Source organism: Barbatula barbatula (genome assembly GCF_947034865.1).
Source record: "Barbatula barbatula genome assembly, chromosome: 20".
Classification (NCBI taxonomy): domain Eukaryota; kingdom Metazoa; phylum Chordata; class Actinopteri; order Cypriniformes; family Nemacheilidae; genus Barbatula; species Barbatula barbatula.
Window position 1 is genome coordinate 20,153,597 of NC_136783.1, and position 12,107 is coordinate 20,165,703.

The 12,107-nt window shown below is 38.4% G+C and overlaps 2 protein-coding genes across 2 annotated transcripts in view; one reads left to right on the forward strand and one right to left on the reverse strand.

The window, feature by feature from the left end:
- Positions 1 to 6,872, forward strand: part of cacna1da (calcium channel, voltage-dependent, L type, alpha 1D subunit, a) — a gene marked incomplete at its 5' end in the record, with an annotated part of 60,113 nt that extends 53,241 nt beyond the window's left edge. The window contains 6 exons of the mRNA XM_079482853.1: positions 1 to 27; positions 1,259 to 1,387; positions 1,543 to 1,682; positions 1,844 to 1,950; positions 2,220 to 2,537; positions 3,372 to 6,872. Coding sequence (XP_079338979.1) covers positions 1 to 27; positions 1,259 to 1,387; positions 1,543 to 1,682; positions 1,844 to 1,950; positions 2,220 to 2,537; positions 3,372 to 3,677 — 1,027 coding nt within the window. The 3' untranslated portion in view covers positions 3,678 to 6,872. The remainder of the gene's footprint in view (positions 28 to 1,258; positions 1,388 to 1,542; positions 1,683 to 1,843; positions 1,951 to 2,219; positions 2,538 to 3,371) is intronic.
- Positions 6,822 to 9,655, reverse strand: parapinopsinb (parapinopsin b). Its single transcript, XM_079482854.1, has 4 exons — positions 9,169 to 9,655; positions 8,545 to 8,873; positions 7,343 to 7,576; positions 6,822 to 7,207 (listed from the first exon to the last, which is right to left on the reverse strand). The coding sequence occupies exons 1-4, from the start codon at positions 9,497 to 9,499 to the stop codon at positions 7,091 to 7,093; spliced, it is 1,011 nt and encodes a 336-aa protein (XP_079338980.1). The 5' UTR covers positions 9,500 to 9,655; the 3' UTR covers positions 6,822 to 7,090.
- Between the last annotated feature and the right edge of the window lie 2,452 nt (positions 9,656 to 12,107).

Here is a 12,107-nt window from a genome sequence, read left to right on the forward strand (position 1 = left end):
AAGGCGCTACTATGAGACCTATGTTAGGTATGTTTCAGCTGGTTTAACAGGTATTATTGCTTGTAGAAAAAGAAACGAGATGAGAAGCTGAATTGTAGTCGTTGGGTAGCAGGGTTGCTCAATGAGCAGGAACAGTTTTAAACAGCTCGGCACCCAATTGCGCTCTTGATGTGCACTTGTGGCCATGGTTTCTCTGTCTGCAAGACTATAGGGTGTTATGTGTGCCGTTTGAACATTTAATGTCATCCACATGTGCCCTTTTTAGAAGCCCTCACTAGCGTGGACTTACCAGCGGTTCTTGAGATCAAAGAGAGGATCACAAGTGTTCAGGGTGCCATTGGGGACACGGCTGAATAAACACGCACACGTTGACTATGAAAGCATATAGTGTTTTATGCACTAAGTGCAAACTAGGATGAATCTTCGAATGTCTGTGTTATGATTGGGTATGAAGGGGCGGGGCTTGCTGCATGTGGCACTAACCAAACAGTGGTTGACGTAAAGGATGACGCGTTAGTTCTACCTGCTTTATATGAACATGAATACTTAATACACCGTGTTCGTTTTTTCCCAAGTACGTTTTTTGTCATTGTGTTATAAGAGTTGTCCTTTATGTTCACCACTGTAGGAATGTTAGTCTGTAGACCTTTGGGTAGATGCTATATTTATTTGATGCAAATCTATATAAGGCTGTGAAAGCAAGTCTGTTCTGCATTTCAATGTACAAGCTCACTAGCGCAGTTTTTATTTTCCATTCTTCAATTTGAATTTCGATGAACTTAATTGATTAAAATCAGGTACAAGTAGTGGGGGAGACATTTTCAAGTAATTATATTTAATTTATCCTTTATTTAGCCAGGAAAATCCCCATATATATTCAATACAATTATCAAAAAGTATTCATTTTACAATTAACAAAATAAAAAATGTAATTTAAAATAATTTACTTTAAAAAAGTAGTTACAGTACACACCAATTAAGCTATGTTCAAAAAAGTTGTTATACAAAGTAGCTATTTACATTAAAGTTATTTAAGTGGGATTGAAGTGAGCTTTGTATTGTGCATTACAATTAATATATTTGTTTTCAATTAAGCCATAATAACTCAAAAACTACCATAATAAAGTTATCAAAAGATTAATTAAAATGCTCGTTCATTATCAAGTTATTACCCTCCGGACACACACGTCTGCATGATCGTGCATAGTTCTCAATGACACGTTAATTCAAATCTGACCGACTTCTGACCTTTACACAGGTCAAACGGCAGCGACAGAAGACGGCCAACAATACGCCGTGAGGAGGAGTGCGATGAAGATCGCTACTCAGTGGAGTATTACAGCGGAGATGAGTTTTATGAAGATGACAACATGCTGTCTGCTGATAGGTAAAACAATTCCGATCACTGTTGCCAAAACCTGCTCTATGATAGTTTATTGAAAACCTCGTAAATGTTATAATAAACCTCGTTTAAAGAGATGAATTGACCTCGAAGCATGTGTCATATGAATCTGTCCTAATGTATGGGACAACTTTTCGCAGGCTCCCCAACAGTGACCAGGAGTACGAGACGCCGCGGGGTTATCACCATCCTGACGGTCACTATGACGATGATGAGCAGCCCCTTTATCATGATTCACACAGGTCGCCAAAGAGAAGATTGCTTCCTCCAACACCACAAGGCAAGTTTTTCTAGAGTCAAATAAAGCAATAAGCCACTTTTCTTTTTGAAGAAAATATGCGTTTTGAAAAGGTTTTGAAGTCATAATTGAGAAAATATTCAGTGGAAACAAGATCCGTGTTTTTGCCACATTTACACTTTCATACATGAATACTTCCACAGGTCAACGGAGGTCATCCTTTAATTTTGAGTGTTTGCGAAGGCAGAATAGTCAAGATGACCTTCCTCACCAGCGTACCGCTCTACCCTTACATCTCATGCAACACCAGGTAACATAAACACTTTTGCAAATTCATTTTCCAAAAGTAATAGAATAGAATACATTATAAATACTAATCAATTATTTTATATTTAAAATTTCAGTTTTTCAATTTTGCATTGTTGCAAGGAAAAACTGAAAAACGTTTAACTTCTAAGCACACCACAATATTAGGCAAATTGTCATGTACATTTGACGAATGTTTATACGTGAATGTTTATTTTTGATCCACTGTAATAATACAGTAACATTAAAACCGCTGTACGTCCACCGTACCAGGTGATGGCAGTAGCAGGTCTAGACTCCAGCAGGGCTCACAAGCTTTCACCAACACGATCTACCAGATCATGGGCGTCACCTCCACCCACTCCAGCGAGTAAAGACCGGACGCCGTACTACACGCCCATGATCCGCGTGGACCGCCCTTTGAGGGACAGCGTGAGCGGCAGTCGATCATCCGTCAGAAAGAGCTTGTGGTACACGGATGACCCCGAGTACCAGCAGAGGAATTACTCACCTATTCACCTGCAGGTCCCACCGGAGTACAGAAACCAGTACCATCAAAAGAGAGGCAGTGCCACTAGTTTGGTGGAGGCGGTGAGTCCAAAATCTCCTGTTCGTCATTTGTGTTTTGGACAGTCTTGGATGGAAGACTGGGTGACACACTTTTTTTTATATAATATATTTGTAATTATAATTTTTTTTTGTTACTTGATATATATCTCAGATGCTTATGTATTAGTTCCTCTGACACTTTACAAAGCAGATTAAATGCAGATGAAACATTTAAACAAGAAGTAAAACACTTCTATATGTAGTACTTCTAATATCTACAGGATTGTTTTTTTACAGATTTTTTATGTACATTTGATACAATTTTACTTCCGTATTTTGACGCATTTCCAGGTGAAATTGAATTCCTAATGAGAAAAATAGTGGGCATGGCTTTCATCTTACTCTGCGATTGGATGTATAAAAACTGCTGTTTCATTTTGAAATGGAACTGGCAGCCGACTGACAGTTGAAGGGGAGGAGTTAACGTATGCTCCGCCTTAACATAAGTCATTTAAGGTGGAAAGTCATTACAGGAAGGAAGTGCATTTTCAGATTTTAACTTAAGTTTATGAGGGCACATACATTTTTTAAAAGAGAATAACCCACATTGATAAACTGTTTACAATAAACGCTGCAATATTTAATGAAAAAAATTGCATTGTAATTTTTGATTTCTCTTGGACTTTAACAACCTACTTAAAACCCCATGTGAGTTAATGGTAACCAGGCCAGATAGGACACTGTCCGCTTTAAAAAAACTTTTCAGTTTCAGGACAAAACGTTTTCGACCGTCACAGAAAATATGAACTTTTGTACCTATTCGGTTAATTGATCTTAAGGTTTATTAATAATGCTTCTCCTCTTTTCATCCATTAGGTCTTGATATCAGAAGGTCTGGGTCGCTACGCCAAAGATCCAAAGTTTGTGTCGGCCACGAAGCACGAGATCGCCGACGCGTGCGAGATGACCATTGACGAAATGGAAAGTGCCGCCAGCCATCTCCTGAACGGCACCATCACGCCAGCGGTCAACGGCGTCAACGTGTTTCCCATACTCGACCACAAAGACTACGAGCTACAGGACGTGTCAGCTAGTTACAGCGACGAGGAACCGGAGCCTGAACCTCGGCCGCGGTACGAGGAGGACCTGGCGGATGAAATGATATGCATTACCACTTTATAGCATCTGCTAACAGATAAGCACGTTCTTTGAAAACTGATCAAATGAAAATAAAGTATATTTATTGGCTTACTACCTAAAGAAGTGCCTTCACAGCGGAACGGAAAGGCACCGAAAGCACAGACGATTCTGTCTCGCCCCACAAGGAGTCATGTGAACTGGCGAATCGGACGCGATCGCGGGGACCGCTCAACGACGTTAAGCTCTGGAAGTGAATTTTAATTGGCTGCTTGTACTGTCACTGCTGGAAATGGACCAGTGAGCAGCGAGGTGAGGGACCCGGGGGCGGGCTATTTCCAAGGTGATGACAATCAGAGCGGATATATGTCATTACCTCAGTCACTTTAAGGGTTTTGCATATCAAGCACGTTGCAAGCTAAGTATGGCATATCCCTCCTCAAAGGCTTTAGTTTGAACGTACGACCCATACTTTATTTTAGAAACGATAAGGCAAACTGCATATTTTAGAGAACAAACGCTTATTACACAACACTGGTTTACAATAAGGATATCATGCTGGTATGTGGTAAACTGGACAAACTTTACAAGACGATTTCAGCATTTGTGTTGAATGCACTAGCAGGCAGGTTATTTTTTTTATTTAGGATAGCCTGTTTGATATTTCATAATATGCTGTAAATTACTTGTAATATAAGGCAAAAGAAGAACTTTGTAAAGAGACGCTATATATTTTGTAATTATGTACTGTACAAAAAAAAAGAGATCAGCAATATTAATCCTTATTGATGTTAATCGCATTACAAGACGACGTTCGGTGTTTTTTTGATAGGTACTGTACCTGATTAAATCCTCTGCCTTTATTCTTTGCTAGTATGCATACTCGTTTGTGAAATCTAGAACAAAACAAGCCAATTTTTTATGAGGTTACCCGCACAAAATATGCAAGTCCTTTCCGTTTCATAAGTAGTGTTCCTTTCAAATCTACAGCATGCAGTATGGGTCACTAAAGTCAACCTCCTTTAAGGAGCGTTTCGTAGGGCTTAACAGAATAGTGTCTTAATCGTGTTCGTGTGTTTATTAAAGGAGTCTGTCGACGTTTGGTTGCATATTTTGTGCAGGGGAGGTGCGCAGGAAGGTGCGACGGTAAATGCGCATTAACAATGCTGCTTCATTGGTCTGCAATTAAACTGTACGGCCCTCGCCAGGAAAATGCTGCCACACGGAGAAGCCTGCTGCCGCTAGCTGATCTATGAATAGCAAACGTATTCCCGAGTACTGCGGAGGGAAACCCAAAGCTAATTTCAGATCGCAATTAAATTCCACCGACGTCACAGGGTGTTTCGCGCCTTGATGGGGACGGATTCAAATCTTCCTTAAGGTTCTTTAATGGTTGTTATGAAGATAATGATAATAAGGATTATGACGGAAGCCATGAGGAGATGGGAAAGTTTCAGGTTGTTTAAAGTGTATGTTCCCATCATGCAACGTTAAAGGGACAGTTCACCCAAAAATGTATATTATGCCATTATTGAATTGTTCTGAAAACTTGTGTCATGTTCCAAAAAGACGTCAATGGCTTATAAAGTATATTACACGTACAGTATATTCCTAGTCTTCTTAAGTCATACGGTAGCTTTGCATAGGCAGTTACGTATTTGAAGTTGCAGTGAAGCTTTGGAAGATTCGGGATGTAATGCACAAGTCATATTGACTTACGTTCAATGTTTCTTGCCACATTACCAACTATAAGCAATACGGAATTCTGTTTTGCAGAAAACATGTGTAGGTTTGGAATGGACATTTCAGGGTGAACTGTTTTCCTTTGAGCAGAGCAAGAAACTGGTTAAGCAATACAGATCCGAATTTCCCATGCATTATTTCTCGTGTCATTCACTTATTTTGTTTTATTTCACTGCTTCATTGCAGCTCCGGCTTCTGCAGTTACCTCTTTTAGTGCAGGGGAAACATATCAGCATTTGAAGCGACCTTTTGTGAGCATTTTGTTTATAATATATAGAATAATATTTAGCTATAACATTTTGGATTTTCCAGAGACCTCGGTACAGGAATACGCGATTCAATTGACCTTTCTCTCACTTCCAACAGACAAATTAATGCTGAGCATTATGGGTAAAAAAAGTTTGACTGCAAAGGCCACTTCCCTGGAGCGCGGAGCTTTGGTACGGCGTAAATAAAGGGAAGAAATGGGTTTTGTGAGAAGTGATGTTCATGAGTGTGATCTCTTGTGTTTTGGCAGAGTACTGTGCTTTTCAGTCCAACCGAATACTGTCGTGAAACTTGTGGGTTCAACCACTGCGTGTGCACATCCGAAAGGGCTTCTGAAATGATCCAAGCGGAAAAAAACTACATCGTGTTCTGGTCTTCATGTCAGTTATACTGTATCTTGTTAATGGACCAATGCACATTCTTGGCACATTGTACTATTCGTAGCAACTACTGGTAAGGACGATAAAATATGCATTATTTTTAATAAAGGAAAAACTTTAAAAAAACTTGTTGAAGGAAAGATTGAACTTTTACCTCGTGTCAGGGACTCCTGAAAAGAAGAAAATTTGGTTCTTGATTTACCAATGGAATTTACTCTTAGCACATTGCTGTTCGTCTTTGCACAAATTACTGTACCGTGCAATTTGTTTTCCTTGTTTTCTATTCATATTTTGTGTATTAAGGTGGGCGATTTTTGTAATTTTTCTGTGACTGTGCGTACGGTTTAGTGAATATATATTTGTCATTCGCATTTCACCTTTCAGTGCTGGAACAGATGAGGAGAACGGAGAAATAAAGGTGCACTCCTTTGTATATTGTTAACGTTTGCGTTAGCAAAAAACGAAAAAAGTATTATACGCATTTACAGAGCCACATATGTTGATTATCACATTTTCATCTAGAGTTGTTGCTACTACTATTATATAATTTTTATGAATAATGCTGTAAGGAAAATACGATTATAGTGTAACATATGTATAAAAGTAATGGAACGATGTGTGGTGGTGATGTTCTTCTTTTGAAAGTCCTTCTCTTTGCTCTGTTATGGTTTTTATTCCTGAGGAAAAAGAAAAAAAGAGTTTCTCTTCGTAGCAGATGACTTCTAATATCCCTCTAGGTTTTGTATGGATGCATTTGTTTTGTAATTTTCCTATTTATTTTGGCCTGGACTTGATTTTAATCCATATTGAAATTTTATTTTCTAATGATTAATACTGAATAAACTTAATGAATAAACAAGAAATAAACTGTGTCTATTTCTATCCATATACAAATAGCCACGCTCGTACACAGATGCTTGACCAACGTCTGAATTCATACGTCCAGTACTGTCATTTAATGTCGATCAAGAAAGATGTCTTTAATAAAAAAAGCATGATATATATGAATAGTTTAATGGGTTTTCACAGTGTCTAAAAGAGCATTATAGTTTTTGGCTCAGTACAGAGTCATTCTGGGCTGATTTTGTTGACTGGTGATACGACAGTTTGAAGCTCTGATGCATCATCTTCTGAAGGCCAGGGATCTTTACCACACATTAGAAGTGGCACTGCATACCTCTGAAACTGTAAAAGTTATAGATATATAATGTGAAGTATTCATTTAAATGCGTATCTGGAGTATTGATGCGATTTAGCTAAATGACCTAGCCTGCAATAATAAAATGTATGTCATAAATTCAATGTTGCAGTATCAATCACCTGTTTGTTCATGAATATGTAGATCATGGGGTTGTAGACGGTGCTGCTTTTGGCCATGTATATGGGGACAACCTTCACCAGAGCGCTCAAATGGATCTCAGGGTTGAAGACGACGGTTAAAGCCAGAGCAGCATAGGGCATCCAGCTCACCAGAAAGGCCAGCACCATCATCACAACCATCCATGTGACCTTTGACTCTGCCCTCGCCGCTGCCCCTCCGCCCACTTTAGCTACCTGTTAGAGATCAAATGCTTATTCAGGAGGTCAATGGACGTTCTTAAACTTATGAACTAACCAGTTCTAGTATAGTTCTAGTTGTATGCCAAAAATGTCTAACTAACTATCTGTAACTTTGTTGGTTAATATATAAGTGAAGTAATCTGCAAAAAATATGGACTACAGGTTTTCATATTAGAATTCTGAGACTGAATGAGGATTTTCTTAGTTTGTTGAAACAATTTACATCTACGTCAAACATTTATTTAATAACGGAATGCAATAGATCTTTTCAACATAATAAACTCTGCCTCTTTACGCTGATTTTTTATTTATGTTTTTATTAATTGTTTGCAGCTGATCCCGTACTATGGCCCATTTTTTCATAACCCAGAAGAGTCGTTTTTGCGGACAGTTACAGTAACAGTGGCGTGTCAAAATAAACACAAAACAGACAGCAAGTTCAGTTTTACACACCTCTTGTAAAAATACTATGACGTTTATAGTTAAATATCAGGCTGAATATGTGCACAAGCATGTTTTAAGTTAACGTAACAGATGTTAAAGTGATATAATGACATCTGTTTCAGTGATATTTAACTTTCAGGTTAAACGAAAGTTTACAGCAGTTTTGATGTTTTCACTGTATTACACACAGAGTTTGGTTGTTTACAATATGACAAGATATTGACAGCGAAGTTTTCCAAACATGAAGCATTACCTTTACGAACTATTATAAAGCCATATGCAACAGTGGTTTACTAAATATTCCTAAATACATAATATTACAATAATCGCTGCATTTGGCAATAGATACAGAATGGTAAGATATGGTGATGTCCAACCACACTAGATGGTGCTAGGTTATTTACAATATTACTGCTAGAATTAAGTTTATATCTGTATGATATATGACAGCAAATACAATAAACTCTCAAATCAAAGAAATGATATTCAATTTAAGCATAAGTAGAATACAATCTTACTTGTCTTATTGTGTAAAGCAGCCATGAGTACGAGATCACAATGATGGCAAATGGCACGGCAAAACAAAGTGAGAAGTAGCAGATGATGTAAGACACGTTTTTCAGGTCTCGACCCTGCCAGTCAGGTCCGCAAGAAGTTCCCACCCCCTCCAGCTGGTAACTCCCCCAGCCGAGGAGAGGAGGAGTATTCCAGATCAGAGACCACAGCCAGCATAATGCCAACCCTCCTGTGGCGTGCCTGCCCTGGAACGTGATGGTACCCAGAGGCTTGCAGACAACAAACAACCTTTCCACAGCGATCAGGGCCACTGTGCACAGTGCTGTTATACCTGTACAGATACAACAGAACGCATTAAACAAGAGTTTGCAGGTCACTCAATAATGATCAGTCAAATCTACAGTATATGACAAAAAAAGTGATGGTCATGATAGTGATAGTCGTGGTTGCCTCAGGCAGCATCTGCTAAAAGGTATTTATAGCGTTTTCCAGTGGGACTAATAAAGTGAAATGCATAATTAAAATTGAGTGATGCCATATTGTGTGTTCTGGAAGCCCAGCGAGATATTCCCATTGGAGATGACATAATGCGTTCTAAAATTATTTGGAATGAACCCAACACTCACCAAATAAAGCAACGCAGAACCCCTCCAACACACAGCCGACCCGTCCCATAATGTAGTAGCCCAAAGCATTGGTCACCACAGATGGCAGACCCCCCGTTAACGTGGTCCCAAGGTCGGCCACGGCGAGATTGACCAAGGCGAAATTCAACGGCTGCCGCAGCTGTTTGTGCCGGAGGGTCACAACGATAACCGTTATGTTCAGAACGATAGATGTGACGGAGGCCAGGGCCATGAGGACAGATAGCGTGATGAATCCTGCCCGTGGCAGGGCCGTATTTGTACCGAGGCCATTGATGTAAGATCCATTCGAGGCTTCTGGAAAAGAGGCCATCCTTCCAAATCTTCAACAAAGCTTAGTTTCGATTTTTTGTGTCTGTTTCTGGCTATCTTTTGTGTGTCTTGCTAGTGCACCCTCTCATTGTGCCGTGTGTCTGCTGTCTGTGGTCGACAGACTCAAAAGAAGGTTCTTATTCAGATTAGGTGCTGTAAGACGAAAAGTCCTGCAGATCAGGATTTGAGACACAAGTCTTGCTAGATTTGATCTCTGATCTAAATAACTTTTACGCCCACTAAAAGATGACAACATTTAAAGGATCTTCTATTTAGAGAAATTGATCAAATATATTTTTCTCTGTTCAGCACGTACACATTTTCTTATTCATCATTCACTGTTGAGCAGGAAACCCCTGAGTTATGTTTCACAAAAGAAAAGTAATTTGGGATTTAAACAACATGAGGGTGAGTAAACACGATGTTTTTGTCTTTTTTCAGATGAACCTTTTTAAAGTTATTCTGGCCATCTACTTTCTTTTAGTAGATGACCTTTGAGGCTCAATGCTCTACCAAAACTTTATCCATGTGTACATCTTAATATTAACAGCCATAATCAATAATTAAAAGAAGATAAATATGGATCTATAATAAACTTTCATTATGTTTTTTAGGTAATTGAAGAGGTTCTTTTGTGTTGGTTTCCAGTGTTCTCTCTCTAATGCAGGAACAGTGTTAAACAACTATGGGAAAAATACTGGTCATATTCTTCCATGACATCATCCGTTCATTTAAAGGACAATTCCGTGCAAATAAATCAAGGTTCAGGTGAAAATCTGTACAAATTTTTTTTATTAAAACACTACATTGTACCCTATTTTAGCATATTTTATTCTTCATCTAAAATGTGCATCTGTGTAAAGACAATAAACGTAAACGTGATGTGACCCAAACCTCAATTACGGCAGACCTCTGCAAAGAATCAATACCTGTGGAGTAGTGTTCATTTAATCGAATACAGTTAACATACAAGAAAATGTGAATATAAATAAATATAAATAATTGAATAAATTGTTATATTTCTAGCCACTAGCCAGACCGATAACCAAACACAGACCAGAAGTTAACTTCGGGCCAGGCGCATGCGTCCATTGAAACCGTCTGTTATGTGTAACAGGTTTTGTAAGGGATTTGATCAGCTTGAAAGTCTAACTTCTCAGCACCTTGAGTGCCAGGTGCCACTTTACCCGGCACTATATATGACCTGCTAAGAGTTTTACCTTCCATTAAGACAAGACAGAGATTATCGTGTGTTTGGTGACCTGTGTTAAAATAGACATGTGAGAACTCCAGCACGGATTAACCGGCTTTGTTTCAGGAGCTGTTAAAACTATTGCTTTTGTACCCGAAGGACCCATAACTTCTTAATCTTGTTGTTGACTGGTATTCTGGTTAAAGACGCAGCCTGTAAATGCTGTGCACCAATTAACAAAGATGTCTATTAATGGACGTACTTTACTGTATAGCTTTACGTCCACGATAGGCTACAGTGCCCCAAAAGAAGAGAGTGAAATGAAACCAAATTATATATAATTATATATAGAAGGTCTGGCATAAACATTTGCAGATTTTGTATTTTGTCATCAAATAGAACGATGAGCATTGTACTGTAAGTGTGTAGGAGATGACAGATAAGATAACAAAATAAGATAAGATCATTTTTTGAAAGAAATCATGTTTTTTTATTGAGCATTCCAATTAATATCAATGAAACTGCAGTTGGTTTGTTTTTATTTAAGCTAAAATACCTTAAAAAATACAGCTAAATAACACAATACAACATAATAGCCTAATAAAAAACATGATTTAAAAAAAAACATATTGTGCTGTATAAATAACTTAAACTGTAAATCGTGGAACGCAATGTTTTATGAGACAAACATGACAGATGAATCTCTACAGAAATCTCAATGTGAGAATGCTGTTCTATCGTACCAAAGTCTTGTTAAACATCTTGACTTATTTGTACTTAGAAGCTTATAAATGCCATTTAGAGGGGTGAATATTTTTAGTAGCTCGGCAGCGGTACAGTACAGAGAGAGCTGTTTCTCATCTTCGGTAGTTGCTGTTTCCAGCTGCGTCTGTGTGATGTACGATGCGATTCCCAGCCAATCATGACTGCACAGACGCAGGCGGCACTAAGACAGATCCATCAGACTCCGTACCACACACAGATGCACCTCATCATTTATGTGCTTATGGAGTAATTAGACGAGCAGAGAAAGAGAACGAGGGAGTGCTGATTAACTCCTGGATGCTATTGTTAAGCTTTAGGGTTTAGGAGGTCAACGCTATACAAGCGACTGGCCATAAATCCTACTGAACATGCTTTGAGTCCTTTCTTCTCTTTATGGCCTATTGAAGAACAGCCGAGAGAGCAAACATGCTCCAACTGGTTGGTTGAAGGTCCCATACATCAATAAAGCAAATATGCAGAATCATGTTTTGTTGAGGGACAGGACTCGTATCAAAGTCTGGTGATGATATGCAATATTTTAAATGTTACTATGATTATTTTGTTGTAGAAATAATATCTATATCATCTATATTTTTTTGTATATATTAAAAAGGCAAGATTAATATATATGAAAAATATGTTTGGAAATTAC